The 25,758-nt window shown below is 37.3% G+C and overlaps 2 protein-coding genes and 1 long non-coding RNA gene across 3 annotated transcripts in view; all 3 read left to right on the top strand.

Annotated features, from left to right (window-relative positions):
* Window positions 1–130: 130 nt before the first annotated feature.
* Window positions 131–516, top strand: LOC134288142 (uncharacterized). The gene is made up of 2 exons (XR_009997773.1): window positions 131–206; window positions 265–516. It is a non-coding gene; the product is annotated as an uncharacterized LOC134288142 (long non-coding RNA).
* Window positions 517–10,116: 9,600 nt separating this feature from the next.
* Window positions 10,117–18,581, top strand: LOC109415142 (small nuclear ribonucleoprotein Sm D3). The gene is made up of 3 exons (XM_029873135.2): window positions 10,117–10,554; window positions 17,579–17,617; window positions 18,419–18,581. Exons 1-3 carry the CDS (start codon window positions 10,242–10,244, stop codon window positions 18,505–18,507), a joined length of 441 nt encoding a protein of 146 aa, XP_029728995.1. The 5' UTR covers window positions 10,117–10,241; the 3' UTR covers window positions 18,508–18,581.
* Window positions 18,582–20,416: 1,835 nt separating this feature from the next.
* Window positions 20,417–25,758, top strand: part of LOC109415140 (cilia- and flagella-associated protein 45) — a 28,936-nt gene continuing 23,594 nt past the window's right edge. Inside the window, exons 1-2 of the mRNA XM_029873134.2 lie at window positions 20,417–20,754; window positions 20,817–21,012. Coding sequence (XP_029728994.2) covers window positions 20,645–20,754; window positions 20,817–21,012 — 306 coding nt within the window. The 5' untranslated portion in view covers window positions 20,417–20,644. The remainder of the gene's footprint in view (window positions 20,755–20,816; window positions 21,013–25,758) is intronic.

Genomic DNA, 25,758 nt, shown 5'->3' with positions numbered 1-25,758 from the left:
GTAAAATTGTAATAAAATTATCTAGGTATTTGTTTTACGAAAAAAAAAAACAAAATCACAATAATCATTTGAAATCTTCTGTGCCGTGGTTCACAGAAATGCATGGAAAAATGTAATGGATTAATATGATATTTGCTCGGATATTTGCTTCAAAAAGAATGCAAATGTACCGGAAAGAATTAGTGTACTTGATTTGCCGTCTTGAGGTACTCCATAATTGTAAATCAAAACGCATTGATATTAATGTTCTATCACAATGTCCAGATAAACCCGGAGTAATGGAGCCCGCTCGTCGATGGAAGGCATCGTGTTCAAATCCCACCCAAGAATAAAAATGCAAGACAATATCAGATTTTCACTAGTGTATATAACCTTAAAATTATTCCGTCAATTAGGGATAATAAATAAATGATTATAGTAGTTAGTAATAATAGCAGTACCAGTAATAAAAAAATTATATATTTTAAATATTTTTTTGAATAGCTGAATAAAAGATTTCTTCTATAGCATCATAAACAGTTACTCAGTTGCTTGTATTGCAATTATTAGGCCGGTTCTATTTTTAGAACTCAACTTGGGTGTCATCAAAAATGCTTTATTATGCATTTAGAAAAACTTATTTAGCTCTTGAATGGGCTATTATTCAATACTTATCCACTTGCAAAAGATCATTTCAAGATTTGATTAAAAGTGTATATGGTTGTTGTTTAAACAGCTATATGGTTAAGTCGAATAAACGTTGCCAATCATTTCGTATACAGGGCCTTCCTGACACATTGGCTTTATAATTTCTCCAGATTTGTGTGAATAAAACTTGAATAGCAGCTTGAACTTAAGATAGTACAGTCATTATTCAGTTTGCTGTTGAACAACGTGGCAACAAAAACGTTTACTAAAGGTGCTATTGTTAGTTGGGTGGCATACGTGGGACCGCGCATAACTCGCAAACGAAACGTCCGATTTGGGTCATCTTTGTTTTGTTCTGTTAGTTTTCACTCAAGGAAGGTTTATGAGCCGAAAAACATTGAAAAATTGAGAGTTTTTGAAAACTGGGTTTTCAGACATTTTGAACGGGGACTGGGACTTGGCTAGGGACTTGAAACGTCAAAAAAATCGCAGTAGGCAAGACAAAGTTTGCCGGGTACAGCTAGTTTCTATTAAAATGGATAATATCTGAATGATTCCACTTCAGAAGTTGCCTTTTTTAGCGCGAAAAAACACTTCATTTTTGAATAAATAGTTCCCAGCGGGACAGTTATGCTGTGAAACACAACGCAAATTTGAAATTTCCACGCATACTTTTCGCAGTTTTTGACTGTATTTCTTTTAGTGGGACAGATATGCTTGGAAATGCAACATTGGGACAACATGACTTGGTATTTATTTTCGAAATTTCAGAACAAACTAATGACTTTTACAAGTTTACATAAAAATACACATACAATTATGCCGATAGGAGGAAAAAAGTGAAAAATGCTGAAAATCAACATGGGACAGATATGCTTAGAACGGCAGATTAGTGGTCTAATAATACTTAGCGCGCTCGGCATAGTTCCATCATGCCGCTCAAAGTGTTGCCACAAATAATGCTTAGTTTGCGAAACCCGGTTATCTGGCTGGTGGGGCATGGGCAAGGGCATGGGAGCCTAAGCTTCAACTGTTAATGCAATCAGAGACTACTCAGACCTCGACTCAGACTTAGACGTGGGCAATTCAATATATGAAGGGTTATCCAAAACGCTCTGGAGAATTCCCAAAGCGCATTCTCATAATGCTAGTAAGCCTAAGATGCCATTAACAGGAGGAAAATGACAAGATAATATAACATTATATGGTTTATGTAATGTAAATCAATACAACATAACAAAAGAGAACCATTCCAAAACCATTTAATTAAATGTATAACCAGTAGCAGAGAAGAGAAGGGCATCTCAGAACAAACCGAACATACGAAAAGTGATAAATTTTAGGCGTGAAAAATCGACTCGATTTATTTTGTTTCTGTCCATTTCGTTTCCATCGTGTATAAACGTCAAAACAACTGCATGGATCAAAGTGTATTGATTTTTTCAGGTATAATCAAAATTAATGAACAGATGACGTCATATCGATGATAAATTATCTTATGCATCGAAATTTTGTTTCATTGAAAGCATATCAATTGTTGTTTCGACAACTATTGCAATAATATGGTACACGTACCAAAGATGTTTTTTTGCAATTGTAGGCTATTATAAAGCATCATAATGGTGTTTTGCCATTTTTTCTTAATTATCATAACGATTTTATACATATTCCCATCACTATTGTATCGCGTACCCTATTTACGGTTTTAAGATATAAGCAACTTTGACTGTGTCCCCGAAATTCATTCTAGTTAAACAATTTTTTTTTTGCGAATCAGTTTTTGAGTTGGTGTACCTGCCTCCGAAATACTTTGCTTATTCGTGTCAACACGGTTGAAATTTTCCGTGTAAAAAGTGTGGCTTCAACCGCTAGGTGTCGCGACCAACAGCATGAAATATTTATCAATTTCTGACTCGGGAGATGACCTTCTCTTCTCTGCCAGTAGTCAAACTACAATTAAAAACAATATATTTACGGTACATTTTATTGTTTGAAACCATATGTGTACCATACAATGTACGGTTTATTAAAACCCACGTATAAGTATTTATAACAATTAATTTACAATATAATGTATGGTTTTGCAAAAAAATATATGTGGAGAAAAATATTTTTTTATATTGTTACGATACTTAACCACCCGTATAGTATATTGTAAAAATCTTATTTACAAATTACTGTATGGTGTCTACATTACATTTTATTGTTTTTGTATTTTTATTTTTACAGTGGTGTCTATTGCAAAAATATGGTTTTAAATAGTGCTGTTACAATACAACGTTCGGTTTTTCTACTGTATTTTTTATTCGGGTAGCTGCACAAGTCTTTCATACACTCAGAAATAAATAAAGTCATAAATGAATATTTTCTATGCAAAATTGCGGTTCGACTGGGTTCATGCATTAACTGACCAAATATGAATTAGTTGAGCAAAACTATATACCATTTAGTTTTCAGAATGCATATTTTTTAGTACTTTTTAAAAAAGTTGTTCCTTGTATAGCGGTAATCACGTTCAAATGTATGCGTGTCTCTTTTGTAGATGTAGTAGTGAAACTTGGGGGAAAATATGTGCACTCTTACCCCGGTTGTTAGTTTTATCATTATTTAGCCGTTTTACCCAAATCAGTTGGGTAATATTTTCATATGCAATCTGAATAGCCTTTGAATTGGCGTGCATTTTTGTGTATGGAAAAATTCAAGCTAGTGTTCGTGTGATGAAATGTCACTTATCTCTATAGCGCATTTAGTTCACCACTGGACTATCGCACTAGTTTTCACGAGTGCGAAAACGCTAATAAAAGTGCGCGATTGCATCAAATCAACTCGGTGTCTTCAGAGCACTTGTTCACCATAGATTGAAGAATTAGTGCGCCGAAGACATCAACCTGATTTGATGCAATCGCGCACTTGTTTTTACGTTTTCGCACTATAGAAGTCGCAGTTCGCAGTCCAGTGGTGAACTAAATGCGGTATAATATTTTCTAAATTTTATGCATTTTGTGTATAAATATAAGTAAAATTTCGCTTATCTTTAGGAATTTTATTTCAATATATTAAATCGGTGAATGAGCAGCTAAATTTCAACATGAAGCGTTTCAAGCTTAATAATAAATTTATTTTATTAAAAAAATTGAATCATTTTGACAAAGTTCAATATTTCCACTTTCTGCTGGTTCTGCTGAGAATCCTTAACTTTCCATAACCTGCTGGGCTCTATGATGAGTATCCTGGCCCACAAATAATGTTCCGATTTGGCATATCCATATTCTGAGCCACCAAAAGGAACCTGTCCACGGTGTCAATCTGGTGCTCTGCAAAGGATATAATGTAATCAAATATGGGATAAGGATAATTTTCGTGGTAACGTAAAATGAAGGGGCCGATTTGTTTTACTCACGTAAGACTGCACTACATCCCTTATGCGGAACTTCTGGAGTAGCACTAATAGTTTTACAAATATTACTTAATAAATATAAAACTTGAAAACTTTTAACAAAAACGGAAAGTACAGTTCTAAACAGAATCTATAACTGCGGCGCTTTTATTGTAAGTTGCCACCGTACAGGAGTCTAAAAATTACACATTCTCTTACTTATAGTTATTTATGTAACGAGTTGCAAAATGATGATTTTTACAGCACGAGTCGTACATTTATCCAACGAGGCTTGCCGAGTTGGATAAATATGACGAGTGCTGTAAAAATCGAGTTTTGCAACGAGTTGCATACAACATTTTTTGCAATGAGAAAAAAAGTCACTTTAATATGACTATTTCCATCAGTATCATCATGCTTCCTGGTGGTTGAACGGGATCACCCACGTGTTCCACCAAGCTAGACGCAAAATTAGAATCAAGCAAGCTGTGCTATAACCGTCACATTTTTTCAAGCTCTTGACATGGAAACACAGGTTGTTTCCCAAACAATTGCATTATGATTCATAATGCAACCCAAATGAGTTGCATTATGAATCATAATGCAACTGATTTTTATAGTGAGGAAAAGTAGGCCGTAGTGACAATAAAACGGCAAGTATAAAATTCAATATTATATTGCCAAGTTGCAAAAAATTAATTTATGCATTCTAATTTTAAGATATATACACTGAGAATCTATTTCTTTGAAATTTTAATGCATAAATGCGATTTAGTTATAAAATGAATGAAAAATAGTCATTTCATGAATATCCCTATTTCTGAGTGTATACCATATTCTCAGGTTCAGCCTCCAAAATGAGCTGTAGGTGATTGAATTTAGATATGACGAAATGAATTTTTCAGCACTGATCATGATTTTTTTTCTGGTAATCATGAACGCTACACAGCAAAATAACTATTGTGTAATATTACATCTGAACTGCTATCACGCAGAAAAATAATTTGTAAACACAATTAAATTCTTGTTCAAATCAACCAATTTTTTCAGTTTGTTATAGCGACAAACTAATTTCTAGTTTAAACTGAACTGTTCCATTGTTCGATAATACACATATTTTCATTTGCCGAAATTTTTCACAGTTTGTTAGAACAAACAGAGATTTAGTAGTTTCAACATAAAATAACAGATTGAGTTAAACGACTGCACTTTTGTCACTAACAAAGCCGTGAAGTGATTGTGTTGGTGACGGCAGCTCCTGCGGCAGCTCGGAAATCTATTTTTAGACACTCGACAAGCGGATGGAAGTGAGAACGAATAAAAAAGGCAAAAAAATCGAAACCGACCAACTTTTTTTTTGGATGCAGTCTTGAGTATTGTGCGTTTAGCACTAAATTGATTTCCGAAAAAACTTCATTGACTTCCGTTGCCTTTCCTATGCGTTAAACATAACGTCGGAAGTGGTGCGCTGTACAGTAAATCTGGTTTTCTATACAGCGCACTACTTCCGACGTTATGTTTAACGCATAGGAAAGGCAGCGGAAGTCAATGAAGTTTTTTCGGAAATCAATTTAGTGCTAAACGCACAATACCTGCGCGTTATCCATCACGGCCAAAACTGCACTTGGAAGTTGGAGTGATGGATTTGCTACACCTTCTTCGGTGTGGCGATGTTGGGGTAAGAATTTTGAAGATGTGTGAGTGCTTCCGGGCCATGTTTATGGTCCCCATTTTGTTGAAACAAATGCAGATTTTAACGTTATATGGAATGAATTCCCATGTTTTGATCGATAAACTCTAAATTAGAACAAAGAAATATAACTTCGGAATAAGTAAATGCTCAGTTTGAAAATCAATCATGCGTTTTATTGTTTTAAACAAGCTCATTTTGCTGCGTGTACAACCCGATCAATCCGTCGGTTGCATGAATATTATACACACGGAACTACAAATCAACCCAAATTTAAGTTGTTTTGACGCAATCCCGGTCTTCCGTGGAATAACTCAAATTTGCGTCAAACAGCGAAAGTGGTGAGTGAGTAGTTCTCGTTTGAGAGCGGCAAAAAAAATTAATCCACTGGTAAGTTATTTTCACCCAACGGAGGCCTCAAATGACGCAAATTTGGGTTAACTCAAGAAAACCCAAATTTGGCTTCTTCCACGGAAGAGCAGCGGATGCGTCGGTGCTTCTCTCTTTGTTTTCGACAACATTGCGGTGGGGCGAGGGAGAAAACAACCCAACTTTGAGTTAAAACTAAAAGCAGTTTAGCCAAATTTGAGTTTTTAAAACTTATTCTTTGGGTTTTAATATTTTTCCGTGCAGGACGATGTACACATGTGCAAAAGAACAAAAGATTTTACATAAAAACGATATAATCGTACATAGGGCACTGCATTGTTTTGATTTTATATGGGCTTTTGACGTTTTTTGGCCTTGTTGTTTATAAAATTCCTGTAGGAGTGAAAGAGACGGAGAGAATTTCATGCAGTGCCCTATAGGAATCGTGATTACATTGATTATTTCTGGAGCTCGGTTTGAATAGGTCGTATGTGCTTTTGTCGATTAAAAATTCGATCAGTTGGATTCGCTTATTATAGCGAAAACCGTTGAAATTGAGCAAAGTTTATACATACAGTACAATCCTCACAAAACAGGCTTTCTGTTCCATCATTAAAAGTTTGCATAATATCTGCCATATTGCTACAATGACTAAAATAAACTGATCGATTTTATTTCGACAAAAGCACATACGACCTATTCAAATCGAGCTCCAGATTTAGTACATCGGAATGAGTTACATCGGGCGGGTTGCATTTATTTTTTGCTGTGTACATTCTAACATATTCTTATAATAAGGCAATCCATGAGACAGATATAGAGGTAATCACGTTCAAATGTATGCGTGCCTTTTTTGTAGATGTAGTTGTGAAACTGCGAGGAAAAAATTTGCACTCTTACCCCAGACATTAGTTTTATCATTATTTACCCGTTTTACCCAATTTGATTGGGTAATATTTGCATATGCAATCTGAATAGCCTTTCAATCGGCGTGCACTTTTGTGTGAGGAAAAATTTGCGCTAGTGTTCGTGTGTTGAAATGTCACTTATCTCTATACGATCAGCTGATTTTTTTTTGTTTACCATGTATTTTTGACAATCGATGATCGGGGTGACAGTTGAACACAAAGGAATTTGTCAAGCACCGACGACACTTGACGAAACTTTGTTAAGTTGTACTCACACTGTTTTTACAGTTTTGGCTGTCACCCCCATCGCGAAAAGTCGTCATGGATTGCCTTATTGCACTTCTTGGTCATAAAACGCTAGGTTGCGATGCAACCTAGCGTCAAGTGTAAAAAAGTTCGATTGAATTTGTATCTTGTCACTTTAATTCGCAGAAGAAAGAGACGATGAAGAGAAATCGATCATGTTACTTTCGCCCTTATTTAAACTCAATCTAGTAAAACACATTACTCAGGCGCGTAATTTTTTTTGAGTAAATATTGTGGATTTGGAAGAAAACCGAAGAATGAGCATCGCTCAAACTTCACTGCATTACTAGCGAACTTAAAGCATTCAGTACACGCTTTGCCAATATGCGCAAATATTTGGCTATTTGACGTATCAGACGTTAGCAGACGTTTGCCGTTTGGCTATTATTTGTCAATGGTCAGTACATGTATGACAAACAATTGGCAAACTCACATTTGCACATGTTTGCCACTCGAGTACTGATCGGAGTTGCAAACATGACCAAATATTTGCTAGATTGCTTTACTTGAAAGGTGCTCAATTTGTAATATTAGCAAATATTCACCGTGACAAAGTTAGGCAAATATTTGCACAACAATGTTATTGCAAATTTATTTGGTCAGTACACGCATGACAAATAAATTTGTCAAATTTTGCCAAATATTTGCGCACTTGGCAAAGCGTGTACTGAAGGCTTAAGGGAAAATGAGACGAACTCACCATGGTAGTCAGAAGCATTTTTCCATGGTGAAAACAAAAACTAATTTCACACAAAATTCCGAACTTGCTAAACTATTGTACCCGTGCGCTTACTATTTTTAATAAATTAATACTTTTCAGTTTGCGTTTTCGCAAAAAAAAAGCCGATCGACCAAGCGATCGACATTTGCGAAACAATTTTTCTAATTAATAGCGGCTAGCGTACCGTTTCACCTTAACCACCAACACCACATGCTTAGAGTGGCTTTAACTTAGAGTGGCGTCAATGTCAAAATTGGAACAGCGGTCATCTGTCAAATCCATACAAATTCCTGATCCAAACGAGCAGGAGACCTGTCAAAATGGGAACATGACGCCACTCTCCCTTCCAGTCACTCTACACATGCTCACTCACGAAAAATAATTATTTGGCGCGTTCGCACTGACAGACGCCCAGGTAGGATAAAGTCGTGATTGTCGACACGGCGTCGGACTGAAAACGAAAACATCAGGGATGCATGTCGGGTCGGATGAGGAATGACAGAAAGTTCGCTGAAAACTTCGCTTCGCTAGTGCAAGGGAAGATTCAAAAATTACGTCCATCGTTTTTCGGGATTTCTAGACCCCCCCTCCCCCCTCTGTCACGCAATTTCCCTATACCCAATACACGTACTGTCACACTTTTTTAGACCCCCCCTCCCCCAAATGTTGGACGTAATTTTTGAACGTTCCCCAACTGGCGAACTCCGATTTGGTGCTGCAAGGTCAATAGGTCGAATCTGCATATAGATTTCCGAGTAGATTTCACAGCAAGCACAACCTATTCAAATCGAACGCCTGAATTATTATATACTTTAGGGAATGTTCACAAATTACGTCACGCGAAAATCGACCATTTTCAACCCAAACCAACCCCTCCCCCCTCCCCTCTTTTTCACACTTTTTGTATGGGACCTCTGAAATTTTCGTATGGGTCGTCACACTTTACTGAACCCCACACCCCCCTTAAAGCATTACCTAATTTATTGACGCTCCCTTACCTATTGAAATTTTTAATCACTCAGTAGAAGTTTTTCAGGGTTAACCATTCACGGTCAGAAAATTCACTCATTTTCGAGCTAAAGTGGGACAACTCAAAATTGAGTAAATTTTTTTTCCAGCGATAGCGCTGGCCCAAGTGCGAAAATCTCATCAGTTTAAGCCGTATAATATTCTTGATGATGCGTAGAATATTATACGGCTTAAACCAGTTGGATTTTTGCACTTGGGCCAGTGCTATCGCTGGAAATGCAATTTACTCATTTTTTGAGCTGTTCCAGTTTAGCTCAGTTTTGTGTGAATCTTACTCATTTTAGAGTAACATTTTCTTAGCGTGTTCTTTGAAGGTGAAGCGGTTGAAGTCTTCGCTGAAATGTTTCATTGAGTCAGTCTGATGGTTTCCCCATTTATGTAACTATCTTGGCATGGTACTATTTTCAAGAAATTCCATGGGAAAGGTTTACCCTTTCCAATCAATTATATTGTGACGTCAATGAAAAATGCTGAAAACAATGGGCCTTTTCATTTGACGTCTTAAATCAGCTGATTGTTCGGGCGTTTGACAGTTCTTCTATGAAGATGACACGTTCTTGTTAGCAGCTGTTGTTCAAGCTTTGTAAACAAATGCATGCACGGATCTGTCACATGAAAAGGCCTATATGATGGTAAATAATGTTGCTTTGCATGTCCTCAAATAATTGACTCATCAAAATTTAAAATTTATACGCAAAAAGTTTTCAAAATTATTGCCCGTTGTGAAGATTTATAGATTCCGACGCAAATAAATGATTATGCTAATTTTCAGCGTAGGTGCGTTATAAATGTTTGTTTACAATGTAAAACTATCACCAAATGTGTACCTAACAACACTGCGTAAAATATTCTCCAGGACGCGGTCTGGTTTTATATCTATGGGCCCACGCAAGAAAAATCCACGCAACTAATTTTCGCGCAGGAGTCTAAACAGGTGGAATCTCCGCAATAACCCATTAGATATTTTTTTTTTTTTTCAAAGCTACGTCGTGGCATCGTGTCCGTCCGTTTTGGCTTGGCCGTCTGCTTATTAATTTATGTTGAACACATGTGCATAATGCCAACTGAAATACCTGTTTAATTTAGTTATCTTGGAAAAGTGGCAGCCGCGCCGGATTTTGACGTGCAGTGTCAGTCAAGTTTATTTTGCCGAAACCAAGCGTCCATAGTTGTTTGAAACGTTTTCCTCGAAATTCTTTTAAATTTCATTAAAAAATGTCTATCGGAGTTCCGATCAAGGTCCTGCACGAGGCAGAGGGACATATTGTGACCTGCGAGACAATTACCGGCGAAGTGTATAGAGGAAAACTGATTGAAGCCGAGGACAACATGAACTGCCAGATGACGCAGCTGACCGTAACCTATCGCGACGGGCGAACTTCCAATCTGGAAAATGTCTACATCCGGGGATCAAAGATTCGGTTCATGATTTTGCCGGACATGCTGAAAAATGCCCCGATGTTTAAGAAACAAGGAACAAAAACCGGCACGGCTGGCAGAGGCAAATCGGCAATTCTTCGAGCGCAAGGTAAGCTTTCTTGAAAGAGTGGCTCGAGCCTAGCAGATTTTCTAATACAAAACGGTGAAGGGTAATGTGCTGGCGTTGTAGGGTGGGGTGGGGCAAGATGGGTCGCCTAAGGATGGATCACCATAACTTTGTAAATATAAATCGTATTGGTTTGTATTCGTCCGCTACTCTAATACACTAGTTAGCTATGCTAAAAGTTGATAAAATGTTCATCAAATACAAAATATGATGTTAAACAAGCAGTTTTAAAAAGTGAGCGATTTTGCGCCGTGAAAAAAGTGCGGGGCAAGATGGGTAATCTTTTAAGTAATTCACATTTTCTTAACGAAAAACGTCAAAATAAAGATTTGTTCCACATTCATATATGCTCCATTAGACTGGCCCAAATACAAAAATGTCGAAAAATTCCTCGGGGCACCCTCTAGAATCGTGCCTCTGGATGAGAAGAACAATCTGTGAAAGATTCAGCTCAATCGGTTGAAAACTGAGCTGGCGCAAATGAGTTGAAGGTTCGTATGGGATATTCAGTCCAAATATATGGGACATTGTATGACCTCTAGTCTCTCATACAGTACACCGGTTTGGCGAGTTCGATTTAGCTCAAAATTAAAAGAATAGTAGTTGATCCCCTAATGGACAACTTTGTAGAAGACCATATCATGATAAAACTTAGGGGCTGTCCATAAACCACGTGGTCATTTTTTTGGGACTTCTCAACCCCCCCCCCCATGGTCATTAGTCCATACAAAATTTTTTATTCGTCCATACAAAACGGTCATTGACCAACACCCCCCCCCCCCCCCCCCCCCTCATGACCACGTGGTTTATGGACAGCCCCTTAATTTAGTTGTGGAAAGCCGGATGGAGACATCTTCCCCCGTTAACTCTCAATTGATATATTCCACACGTGTTTGTCGATCATAGCTAGAGCGCTACATCATAGGCAGCTATGTCATTCTTCATTATCTCGATACCCATCCACGTGCGTGGGCAATGGACATTAAGGACAACATAGCTGCCTATGATGTAGTATGCAAGTTTCGAACGGCAAGCACGTGTTGCATGTAACAACCGAGAGTAAACGGGGCAATATGTCCTCATCCTGTTTGCATTGACTGAAACCACAACTAAATTAAGTTTTTTCATGATCATATCATGATCTACAAAGTTGTTCACTAGGGTATCAACTACTATTCTTTTAATTCTGAGCCAAATCGAACTCGCCAAACCGGTGTACTGTACGAGAGACTAGAGGTCATCCAATTTCCCATAAACTTGGGCTGAATATCCCATACAAACCTACAACTCATTTGCGTCAGCTTAGTTTTCAACCGATTGAGCTGTATCTTTCACAGATTGTTCTTCTCATCCAAAGGTACGATTCTAGAGGGTGACCCGTGAGATTCGGAAACTTTTTTTTCACGTCATACAAATGTGGGCCGGTCTAATGCTCCATATCCATACTGAGTAAACAAGAGCTACTAGTAAACATTTTATAAATTTATTTGGACTATGAAAAACTTTACGATTTGAGTGGTCCTAAGGCGACTTGAAAATCGATGTTTTCACTAAAAAATATCATAATTTTATGTTATAATTTTGAGCGTTCATTCCGCTTGATTGAAGTATTCAGTATTTATTCAGTTTAACGTTAGCCTATAGTTATAAACTTTTTATTAGGTCAAGGAAACATACATTATAGGTTAATACAAATTGAAGTCATTTATGAGATAGTCTTGTAATAAAAAATAATTTTTGAATGCTCCAAAAATACGTTCAAAATTGAAGGTGACCCATCTTGCCCCGCGGCCGTTTATATGGAGATTATATGGAATGTATCGCATAAGAAAAATGGCTAAAAACCATTTTATTTTTTATTTCTAATCAGAGTGAATAATTTTTCAATCAATGCCCCAAACTTTTGTATATTCATGCTGGTCATCTAACAAAATTATTAACATAATCAAAACATGAGTAATGCGCTCGAAAATGGCACTGACCCATCTTGCCCCGCCCCACCCTACCTAGATGATATACGATAAGTAATTTTACATGCTTACACCAAGATTGTGATTTTTTTATATATAAGTAACTCATTTAGCTACATACCTACCTTATTGTATTCTATTTGCAATTATTAATTAGGGGCCATCCACAAAGTACGTCACGCGAATAGTGGTGGGGAGGGAAATTTCTCAATTGGGTGACAATCAATAGTCCTGTTCAACGACGCTGGTTGAATTTGCTCGAAGCTGCTGAATCTTGCTCTTACCCTTTTTGTCATCAAACGGGTGAGCGCGGGATGCAGCAACTTCGATTAAGTTCAACCTACGTCGCTGAACAGGACTAATGTATTCCATGGAAAAAACTTCATACGGAGGGTAGGTGTTTGGTGTTGAAGATATCCTATTTCTCACGTGGCTTAATGGATACTCCTTTATTATTGTATTTTATTATTATAAACGTAAGCCTGGCGGTGTACCTACTCATTAATCAGGTTACTGTGAAATTTTATACAAACGAAAAATATTACACTGAAGGAGGCATGTAATACAAGCATGATTTGCTATCTAGTGAGATCAGGGTGTCTACCTGGAAAAAAACCTGGAATTATCAGGGAATTTCATTCACCCTGAAAAAAAAAAACCAGGAATTATCAGGGTATTCTGGAGTCAATCAGGGAAATTTTGGTGGTAGAGAATTTTTATGAAACCTAGTTTGAACTGGACCAACATAAACTTCTTAAAGAAATTCTGTCAAAATATATAGAACCATTGCATTATTGAAAATGTTTATTCAGAACTCATGTAGTTGATTTTGATAGATCTTCGAGGGGAATTGGTGACCGAAATCCTTAATGCATGGTTTCCCAAACTGTGGGTCGCGACACCCCAGGGGGGTCGCCGGCGGCCCTTATTCAAGGGGTCGCGAGGGACAGTCGATTATTCTACTGTAACATACAACAAATGAGGGAACTTCTATGATGTGTCGCGAAAAGTACGTCAGCTGGCAAATAAGGGTCGCGCCTGAAAGTTTGGGAAAGTTTGTTAAGGCATCTTAATGGCTTTATTTGAAATCAAGCTGAAACGCTTCGAGATTTTTTTGGTAACTGGTGAATCATAGAAAATTTCTAGACGAAAATTCCAGACTTTGAAAAAATAAAACACGCAGAATTTTTTTAAGCATTTATTTAGGAAATCCTTCAAGGAATATATTTGACTTATTTGTAACGGAAATCACGAGTAAGTACGTTAAGGAGAAACCTCAGAGAATACAAACATGGCTGCCACAATGGCCGACTTGGTACCTTGCTCACGTTTTCAAGAGCACCAATCTTGAAAATTTGTAAACAAATGCTCTCGGTTTGTAAAAGCTGCCTCTTTTTGGAAGTGAGCAAAGCCAGGAAAAACAAGTGATATATTGAAAGATTGCCTTGGTTATCGCGACATTTAATCAGTTTAATCATTTAACGCTGTTAAGTGAATTCTCCTAATGTATTTAGTTAGTTAATTCAATTTGTTATGTATATATGGATAGTTAGTATATTTATTTTCGTCAAGTATTTATCAAATCCCGGTTATGTGTAAGTCAGTTTGTTTTGTCAATAAATCCTAAAATTAATCACCGCACTTCAAATCCAACACAAAATGCGTATAAGAGTTACCCAAGCTACAATGAGCGCTATGAGTCCCCATCACGCTGAACTGCAAAGATCAAGCACATGGCCTTAAATCGGCAGCGCGTCATGATGCTATTTTCAACCGCGTTAAATAGCGGACATCGACCAGAGGTTCAGAATCAAAAAGGATACGTTGACCTCAACCCATTCGGCATTTTTATTCCCGAATCTCGCAGAGGATCTGGCTGAAGTATTGGGATCGGCTGTCTAAATGAGATGCCACTATTTCTATAAAGATTTAGCATGATCAAATATGAGAATCGTTTCGCGAAATGGACTTCGTCTATTTCGCGATCTTCGGGAACTTTAACCGTTATGTGGCCGACAAACTTTTTGCTTTTTTCTACACCGTGTATTTTAAATGGGTGTTGGGTACCCGGGTACCCTGCCGGCCACATAAGGGTTAACCACAATGAGCCTATCTGAGGACATTCCCAGGCTCAACTCGTCCACTGTAACGGTACGTGGAAGAGGCGAGAGTGGTCTAGTAGTGTTTCCGTGCCGTGGTGTGTTTTAAAAGGTGGATATTGTTACATGAAAGCCTTAAAGTGTTTGCTAAATTTGATGTTCTTTCCCCATAGTAAAACAAAGTAAACCGCAACAGTCTATAGCGTGATTAGTACGGTGGCAATAATTGTGTGTGCAGAAATCCGATTGAATAGGATCGTGGCAGCAAAGGCCAATTGCCGACACACCATCACTTCGTTTTGTCGATCGCTCTTTGACCGCCTTTTGCAACGACGAAAAACGAACATGTTTTCGTCACATGGTATCCGATTGCAGACGAAAGGCGAACCAATCAAGCTTTTATTGACTATTTGGCCTCGCCCTTTCAGATCTGTTCTATGTGGAGCGGACCTGGTGTGGTGGTTAGAACACAAGACTATCACGCCGAGGACCTGGGATCGAGTCCCACTCCAAAAAATGTGGGTTCTTCCTTCGGAAGGGAAGTAAAGTGTGGGTCCCGAGATTAACTAGCTTAGGGGTAAAACTCTCGTTAATACAGTCAAAAAAAATCTGTTGTATTAGCGCTGATGGTATGCTTGTTGTGCTGCCAATCTGAAGGTTTTTGGTTCTGTTCCGAATGAAGGCGTGTTTCATTTTTACATTTTTTTTTTCTGATCAGCCATTCCCGTGAGGCTGATTATTCGTTTGCCTGTCCTGTTCGGTGCAAGCCACTCAACGAAAATGCCAAGAGAAACGGTAAAACTTGTTCGTCGCGACCAGCAAACTGACTGACGGTGTTTGAAGAAAAATATTCAAGAGCTGCTGACTCAGTGACGCAAACTTTTTATTACCCGTTTTCGTCAGTGATTATGCTTTAGCTCCGATGACTATTAACAACTCTGCTTCTGACAACGTACGCAACAGTGTCTTACTGGACCTGGACGACATTTTCCGTGCACGGCTGGTGAACTGCTTCTGAAGGATTACGTTTCCTATCCTATCCAAAGGTCTAGTTAACTGTCGTCCGCGAAAACGCTTCGTGCTCCTCCATATAGACGCAAGACAATGTTGGGAGAGGTTTCTACGACACTCGATGTGCCGCTAGGAACCTTGAAAAAGTATTGTCATAAACTCTTTCCAGCAATTTCTCTAGCAATTTCTTTTTGATATTTTACCAAAAAAATTTAAAAAATACTCAGGAATTTCAATAAAATTCTCCTAAGAAATTAGAGATGAACACAAAAAAAGATGGAAACCATTACTAGTGAAGAGATCCTTAATATCGTCATTATCTTGCATTACTTATTTTTATTTTGTTTTCAATTTTTGGGGCTTTTTGTTTTGCATTATCTTCATCAAGTCAATAAAATTAATACAAATTGCAGTTTTTTTTGAAAAATATGTACACAATTATTTTTAATTTCCGCTGATTCACTGAAAAACTTACAATTTGAGTTATATAAAACTGTGTCCCGCTTAAGAGCAAAATATTTATTTTTACTTTAATTTTAGAGAATTTTTTTCTTCCCTGGGCTTGGATTATATCTTCCAGGAAGCTTTGATTTCAGGCATGCAGCCGATGTACTTTGCAGTAATGATTGGAATAGCTGAATGTAATCAATGGCAAACAATTCTGTAAAAATCAGATCTTCAAGTCATCTGATATAGTTATACTGATCATGCTGCTGCATAGTATATCGAACATTTGTCGAAGTCATTTATATGCCGGGAAAATATAATTCCAAGTTGGTGAGAATATTACAAACTGAAGGAGGGCAATAGGCCCAGTCAGACCCCTGAATGGGCAATGTGGGTTAGTGTATGGGAATGCCATTGAAGGTTTGTAATATTCTCCGAGGCTTTCGAAATCCAACAGGGCGAGTCCCCGGGTTTTGCGGAGAGGGGAAAAGGGAGATTTTTCGCATTTGTACTGTAATCAGCCAATGTGATATTATCTCCTATGGTGTTGTAGTGCGAATGAATGATCTCATTCTATGGGAATTCGAACCTTGTAATGTATTGTTTATTAACTTCAATTTTCTAAGCTTGGCAAGGTTTTGAAGACAAACATGAGATGAGAGAATTGCCTAATAGGAAAGTCACATCAGCAAAGTTTTTACATGTCCAAATGCTATCCATGAGGTCATGTCTAGCATTTAATATGTATGGCAATGACTGGTTCTTACCTAGTAGGGGTATTACAAGACCACGTGGACAATTCGATTTAATTGGGGATAATATATTTTCCAGAACTGAAGGGACATTTTTCCACGGTGACTGGCGAGTCGGAAAGGGTAGAAGTTTCCGTTTGATATAATTGAAAAAATAAACAATCGGACGCTTTTTTTCTTTCTATGACTTGCCTGGCATTTTGTGGATTATTATTTTTTAGCTTTGGAAGGTATGCGATTCACTATTGAACCTTAAAATTCTTTTGCATCTAAATAGCATTGATATTGTCAAGTCTATCCCATGGCGTTTATGTGGTCAGCAAAGACTATTCAGCCATTACCCCTCCTTATCATCGGCTTTGGACTGACTTGCGCTCTCATTGCCGCACCAAATGCTGCAAAATGAAAATGAAAATGAAATTTTAGGGAAACTTTTTCTTAAACGTGAGTTTAATAATTCTCAAAAAAAAAAATCTAATTTATACCTGTATTCCTGAGAGAGCATTATGTTTTGATGGAGCTGTAAAAGCTAAAGGGATCACGCCAAAATTGTCCAACATTTATTTGATTCAATGCATAACTCTAATCGACTTGATTAAAATTTGACCCAGTGACTTCTTTTTAGTAGGACAAGTAGTAGGATATAGGTGTGGAATTGAAAACCATTCATCATTTTTAAAAACGGATCCAGCTACTAATAAACAATTCGTTTTTCTTTTCTTTCCAGCTGCGAGAGGTCGTGGTAGAGGAGGCGGCGGTGGTGGAGGTAGTGTATTCTCAATCTTTCTGTATATTTAAAAATGGATTTCTGTCTGACTGACTGACGCTTCCTGATTTGGAAACCACTGAACCGATCGACGTGAAATTTTGTATGCGGGGGGTTTTTGGAAAGCGGGCTCCCATAAAAAAAGGTTCTCTCTAAAACAAAAGTATGCACTCATTTTTAGTAAAAACACTATAGATTCGCAGAGACATGGTTGAGCAATATAATTTTCATCACGCAATCCATTGTCGCTATTGAAATCGTGACGTCATGCTCGTTTGGCTACACGAATTGACAGTCCGTTTGGCTACAGTTGTCTTCGTCTCTGCGAGTCTACGGAATCTATAGTGTCTATAATTTTTAGTAAACATCCATATGCAGCACATAGAATATGTAACATTCGCATATTTTTAAAAACTTGCTCGTACGCTCACGTTTTTGCAAATTGTCAATATTTTTCGGTAATTGAATGTAGTTTATAAACCCAGTGAGATTGCCGTATCGAAATTATTGCAAAATACATGCTCTGCTCATGTGAGTGCACGAGCTGATTTAAAAAATGTGCGAATGTTACACATTCTATGTGCTGCATGGATGTTAAAAATGAGTAGGCCGCACATATTGTCGGTGCGTAGCCTCGCGTCTTCAACACGATCGCTATAGAACCAATCTAGAGTGCGGTGCTTCAATGAGCCCGAAAGTTGTCATATTCAAAATGGCAATTACTATTTGCAACGTATGCCGGGCCAGATAGTGGACAATTAATTATATATGCTTTACAATGTGTTTACTTTGCTTTTGCAGGTGGCGGTGGTGCAGGCAATCGTCAGCAAGGCAAGGGTAACTGGCAGGGGCAAGGACCTTCTGGAGGAAGAGGCCGAGGAGGATTGTAGTTTTAAGACACTGTATTATTTAAGATATTTGAAATGTGTAAAAGGAGAAGTAAAATTGAAAAATACACATTAAACCTTCTTTTACTATGGAAGATAACTTATGAATGAACTCAAGACTTCAGAAATTGCTTATGAATATTACTATGGTCAAATGCCATTTGAAATCGCTGGGTAAATTTCTTGTAGAATTGTTGGATTCCTTGGCAGAATTGTCTAGTCGAGTTGAATCTCAGGAGCGATTTTCTGAAGAAAAGTGTGAAGATAAGCTGAAATTAATACCTGGAAAATGATGACAAAGAATGTTAGTGGCACCACTTTCGATAAATATCCTGCAATATCTGGAGGGCTCCGGAAAAAACGGGTGGATTCCATTGAGAAATTCCTGGTGGTGAAGTAAAGGGGCACGTCATGTTCAACATCGTTGCTTGTCTTGCAAACTGGAAGAGTTTCTGTCTTGGCACAAAGGCAAGCCATTTGTCTAGCGAAGACGTCGGGTAACATACGGCAGGTGGTGAGCTACCGTGTGCGCACCTAACTTTGCGCAGGTCCAAACTTTGCGCATTCTTGTAAAATAACGAAACAAATAACTAAATGTTAACATATTCACCAGTTTAACCATTGCACTAGCATTGTGTAAACATAAACATTATTTGACAAATATTTAATGTCCATAAAATCTTTGTTTATGTTGAATAATAAACAAAAAATACACAAAAATGTCAAAATTTGCCTCGCCTTAACACGGTTGCCAAGAAGTAACTCTACTAAAAATCAACATTTTCCTCGATAAAACTGTGCAACGATGATTAATTTTACAGTTAATTGACAAAAAGGTGATATTCTAGTAATATCAATCACAGTTCGTAAGAAATTTTTCAATTTAATTAGTAAATAGTGGTGCGCAATGTTTGGAACCATTATTTGCACTGTGTTCCTAATTTTTGCGCACTTGCAGTAAATGCTTGTTGAACGTGAATACATGCCTTATGAACCATTTAAATATTATGTAACACCAGTACTGATAATTTCAGGCCTGCCTCTCCGCCATGTAGGAAATTTTGTATAGAAATTAGTAGAAAATTGTATGAACCGTAGCACTATGGCAGGCACTCTCCATCTGTCTACAATGAGACGTGATTTGTGAACAGTCCTTCATTTGGATTTTCCAGCGGTCAATGTTAGGGACGATTCAATTATGACGTCCACCATTTTTAAGACTTTTAGAACCCCCTCTTCCCCTGGGCCACCCCGTCACGCTTCATAGTATACCTAATACATGGCATATCACACTTTCTCAGACAACCGCAGCCCCTCCCCCCAAAAATGGACGTCATATTTAAATGACCCCTTATTGTTCCTATCCGTAACGGTCACTTCATTTATCAGGAAGCTTTTACCTTTGATCTTTAGCCACAGGAAACAACCCCTCATGAAGTTTGTATTGTTCACACGGTAGCTGCCTAGTACGAACCGCAGACGAAATCAAGAACTCCGGAGGCCTCCGTTCCCCCTCCCTCGTAGGACAAAATATTTCAACAAAGATCAATTAAGGGCACACTACCTGATCTGAATAACTTTAGTTTAATGGGCAAACATTAAATAATAGCATTTTTGATTACTTTTTTGAGCAATTCATAGCATGCGCAAAGTTAGGCACACTATGCGCAAAGTTAGGAACAATCGAAGATTTTGTGCGCAAAGTTAGGAACAAGGCAATGAAATAGTTTTCTATTTTGAGTATTTTTTGGTTAATATTATGATTTTTTTTATATTGCGGACTCAAAGAAGGATCATTAGTCTATCGTATGAGCATGTTGTTCATGATATATTTTGTTTGTTTGTATTTTTATAACGACTAGAAATTTGATTTTTCTTAACTGCGCAAAGTTTGGTGCATACACGGTAGTTGCTGTGTTTAATCATAAGAAGAACTATGGAAACCACGTTGTTTTGTTTATTCCAGAATTTGCGTCGCACCCCATTTGGCTTGCCTTTTGATCAAGGTGAGCTACTGTAAGACCATAGCAACCGTTACCCATCCGTCATAGTTACTACTTTTGTATATTAAACAAACTACTTTTACCGGTAACAGGCGCAATTTGAATATTTTTTGTCATTTTATATCGAGTAATTGAAGATGGCTTTACAAAACACGAGAAAAAACTTTGTGAAAGATCAGTCTAAATTAACTTATCAAAATAGCATAGATCCACGTCCTCTTATGCCAGGAATATACACCAGACATCAGTAAGTAGAACTACCTGCAATGAGGTAGCCGACGTTAGTGACTCGGTCCTATGTTTTTTCAGCCCTAGGGAATGTAGCCATTTGCTGCGTTTCCGACCTATTCATATGCGACACGATAATCCTTACGAAGGAAAAGAAATGGAGCAGCTTATTTCAAAGGACAACATACGCAATCTACTAATCCCTAGTCAGAGCATGTCCGTTTATCCGGTGATTTGGCATAAAAACGATTACTTCAAGTTGCAGAACAAAGCCAAGGTTTGTGGAATTTAACATAATCAAATCGATTTAATCCACCTATGGTGAACAGAACCCTTCTTACACTTATTAATACTATTGTTGTATTATTTGTATTTAACATATTTATTTTGTGTGATGGACCAAAACTGCCCCCATTCGCAAAACAGTCCCTATGATATGAATAGGAAACCCAGCACAGATGGGACTGTTATGCGAGTGGCGGCAGAAAAGTTCTAGACAATATTGTGGATTTGGCATCTAGTGGATTGGTTTCCAAAATAGCATCATGGACCATGGACTAAACTACCAGAAATGCCAGACACCTTCTAGAATCTTGTGTGAAATTTTTAAAAAATAGCTTACATATTCTGGAATATTGTATCTTTTGTTAACTGCCAAAAGATCTTGTACCGACTTTTCGAACCCTCTAAGCAGAATACCCTCTTCGAATGAGTGTAATCAGTTTCGTACCTTTTAATTCCGCCCTATGTTGCTTATCCTTTGACAGATACGCGTATTTCGACTACCACTTGTAATCTTCCTCAGTGTCAGTTATCCGCGTATCTGTCAAAGGATAAGCAACATAAGGCGGAATTAAAAGGTACAAAACTGATTACACTCATTCGAAGATGCCAAAAGATCTTGAATCGATTAACAAATGGATAAGAAAATCAGCGAGAAACCCTTTGTCTAATATATCTTAATCAGTCCAATAAATTATCTCCGAAGTACTTGGTATTCATGGTTATGGTGTAAAAAGGACAAAAATAATATAGGGTGGGGCGGGGCAAGATGGGTCGCGGGGCAAGATGGGTCGCGGGGCAGATGGGTTATTAACAAATTATGTTAATAATTTTGTTAGATGACCAGCATGAATATACAAAAGTTTGGGGCATTGATTGAAAAATTATTCACTCTCATTGGAAATTAAAAATAAAATGGTGTTTAGCCATTTTTCTTATGCGATACATTCCATATAATCTCCATGTAAACGGCCGCGGGGCAAGATGGGTCACCTTCAATTTTGAACGTATTTTTGGAGCATTCAAAAGTTATTTATTTTTTATTACAAGACTATCTTATAAATGACTTCAATCAAGCGGAATTAACGCTCAAAATTATAACATAAAATTATGATAATTTTTTAGTGAAAACGTCGATTTTCAAGTCGCCTTAGGACCACTCAAATCGTAATGTTTATATATTCCAAATAAATTTATAAAATGTTTACTAGTAGCTCTTGTTTACTTAGTATGGATATGGAGCATATATGAAGGCGGAACAAATCTTATATTTTGACGTTTTTCGTTGAGAAAATGTGAATTACTTTAAAGGTGACCCATTTTGCCCCGCACTTTTTTCACGGCGCAAAATCGATCACTTTTCAAAACTGCTTGTTTTACATCATATTTTGTATTAAATGAACTTGTTATCGACTTTTAGCATAGCTGACTATTAAAGTGTATTAAAGAGTAGCGGACGAATACAAACCAATACGATTTGTATTTACAAAGTTATGGTGATCCATCATTAGGTGACCCATCTTGCCCCGCCCCACCATATCTACTATGCTAATCTGTTTTGGAATTAGCTAGTTATTTTGGCTGTCCAGTTCTTGCATTTTCCTACAATATATAAATTCAAAGCTTTCATTTAACATATTGTTAGTTTTCATAGAATTCCTGCTTATTTGTAATTTGTTGTATATAATTTTATTGAAAACAATAACCTGCTAGTATAGGGTGGGGCGGGGCAAGATGGGTCGCATAAGGATGGATCACCATAACTTTGTAAATACAAATCGTATTGGTTTGTATTCGTCCGCTACTCTTTAATACACTAGTTAACTATGCTAAAAGTCGATAAAAAGTTCATTAAATACAAAATATGATGTTAAACGAGCAGTTTTAAAAAGTGATCGATTTTGCACCGTGAAAAAAGTGCGGGGCACGATGGGTCACCTTTTAAGTAATTCACATTTTCTCAACGAAAAACGTCAAAATATAAGATTTGTTCCGCATTCATATACGCTTCATATCCATACAGAATAAACAAGAGGTACTAGTAAACATTTTATAGATTTATTTGGAATATAAAAAACTTTACGATTTCAGTGGTCCTAAGCCGACTTGAAGATCGATGTTTTCACTAAAAAATTATCATAATTTTATGTTCTAATTTTGAGTGTTCATTCCGCTTGATTGAAGTCATTTATGAGATAGTCTTGTAATAAAAAATAAATAACTTTTGAATGCTCCAAAAATACGTTCAAAATTGAAGGTGACCCATCTTGCCCCGCGGTCGTTTATTTGGAGATTATATGGAATGTATCGCATAAGAAAAATGGCTAAAAACCATTTTATTTTTTATTTCCAATGAGAGTGAATAATTTTTCAATCAATGTCCCAAACGTTTGAATGTTCATGCTGGTCATCTAACAAAATTATTAATATATTATGTTTCCAGTTCAAAACCGAATTAGCGACATTTTTTCTTTGACTTCCGCTGCGTTTGCCTTGCGTTAAACACAATGTCGGAAGTGGGGCGCTGTATAGAGCACCAGGTGTACAATACAGCGCCCCACTTCCGACATTGTGTTTAACGCAAGGCAAACGCAGCGGAAGTCAAAGAAAAAATGTCGCTAATTCGGTTTTGAACTGGAAACATAATAAACAAAACATGAGTAATGCGCCCAAAAATGGCACTGACCCATCTTGCCCCGCGATTCATCTTGCCCCGCCCCACCCTACACTGTATATGAGGTCAGCATTATTGATTGAACAATAATTTCCCATAGACTGGTCAAAAGCTCATGCAAGATAACAAACGAATATAATAATAAAAAACCCGATTCAATCCACCTATGGTGAACAGAACCCTTCTTACACTTATTAAAATTATTGTTGTATTTTCTGTGTTTAACATATTTATTTTATGTAATTGAGCAAAAGTTCTAGAAAATATTGTGGATTTGGCATCTAGTGGATTGGTTTCCAAAATAGCATCATGGACCATGGACTTAACTACCAGAAATGCCAGACACCTCCTAGAATCTTGTATGGAATGTTAAAAAAATAGTTTACATATTGTGGAATATTGTATCTTTTGTTAACTGCCAAAAGATCTTGAATCGAATAACAAATGGATAAGAAAATCAGCGAGATACACTTTGTCTAATATCTCTTAATCAGTCGATTAAATTAGCTCCGAAGTACAGCATCCGCTCGATAACGTACTGCTCTTTAACTGGACTGCTTTTTAACTGGGCGCTCGATAACTGGAGCAAAGTCGAGTTAAAAAGCAGTTATCTGTCAAAAATAAGCGAAATATAACCTCACATTTTACACATCGGTAAATAGGGGCTGTCCATAAACCACGTGGTCATGTGGGGGGGGGGGGGGGGGGTTCGGCCAATGACCATTTTGTATGGACAAATAAAAAAAATTGTATGGACTAATGACCACGCGGAGGGGGGGGGGTTCAAAAGTCCCAAAAAAATGACCACGTGGTTTATGGACAGCCCCTATTGGTAAACAAAATATAACAATAGCCTCCGGCTCCGGAAGCTCAGTCCAGTTATCGAGCGGCGCTCGCATACTGGACTGTCGACAAAGCCCAGTTATCGAGCGGAAGCTGTACTTGGTATTCATTATTATTATTATTGGCTCTTTATTATGGGGATTTTCAGCCCGAGGCTGGTTCATCCCCGTTGGTATTCATGGTTATGGTGTAGAAAGGACAAAAATGATATATCTACTAAGTCAATACGTTTTGGCATTAGCTAGTTATTTTGGCTGTCCGGTCTTGCCTTTTTTCCACAATATATAAATTCAAAGCTTTCATTTAACATATGGTTAGTTTTCATGGAATTCCTGTTTATTTGTAATTTGTTATTTATAATTTTGTTGAAAACAATAACCTGCTAGTATACACTTTATATGAGGTAAGCATTATTTATTGAACAATTTCCCATATACTGGTCAAAAACTCATGCAAGATAACAAGTGAATATAATAATAAAAAAAGAATTTATTGAAATAGTCTTCGCTAGATATCTCAGTAATCAAATGTTGAAACGAAATAAAATTTCAGGGCCTTTTACAAGGATATTGTAGCTTTCATTTGGTGCTAAGAGAACCCAAACCGGTTGACAGACGGTTGAGTTATTTATTATGGTACCCTTGGTCAAAAATCTCTCAAGAAGTTGATCTGTATTACTCCCAAGTACTCTTTGAAAGATATCTCGGTAACCAAATGTCCAATCCTAATGAAATTGTATAGGGTTCTACCGTTCTACTAGAATGTTGTACACTGAAATAAATTTTGTTGTTGTTTCCACCGAATCTATGGTAAAATTAAGAACTGTACCAACAATTTTCAACCGAATGCAAAATTCTGTTAATTGTACTGAAACATTGTCAATATTACCATGTGTGTAGTACCATTGACTAAAAATATTCTTGATGTTACTATTTTGACATTGTATTTTTGACCATGTTTATCTAAGACGCGCAACATTTAAGTCTACATGGTCGAAATTACAATGCCCAAATAGTAGAACCAAGAATGTTTTTAGTCAACAGTAATACACGCATGGTAATATTGACAATGTTGCAGTACAATTAACAGAATTTTGCATTCGGTTGAAAATTGTTGGTACAGTTCTTAATTCTACCATGGATTCGGTGGAAACGACAACAAAATTTATTTCAGTGTAGCTTTCATTGGGTGCCGAAAGAACCGAAATCGGTTGACAGACGGCTG

Source organism: Aedes albopictus, chromosome 2 (genome assembly GCF_035046485.1).
Source record: "Aedes albopictus strain Foshan chromosome 2, AalbF5, whole genome shotgun sequence".
Taxonomy (NCBI): domain Eukaryota; kingdom Metazoa; phylum Arthropoda; class Insecta; order Diptera; family Culicidae; genus Aedes; species Aedes albopictus.
Note: the sequence above shows the minus strand (reverse complement) of the source record. Positions and strands in the feature narration are given on the sequence as shown.

Excerpts from the sequence above, each read along its gene's own strand:
- LOC109415142 (XM_029873135.2), top strand. The coding sequence starts at position 10,242 with ATGTCTATCGGAGTTCCGATCAAGGTCCTGCACGAGGCAGAGGGACAT. Across the intron at positions 10,555-17,578 it reads GGCAATTCTTCGAGCGCAAG|CTGCGAGAGGTCGTGGTAGA; the intron begins GTAAGCTTTCTT and ends TTTTCTTTCCAG. Across the intron at positions 17,618-18,418 it reads AGGAGGCGGCGGTGGTGGAG|GTGGCGGTGGTGCAGGCAAT; the intron begins GTAGTGTATTCT and ends TTGCTTTTGCAG.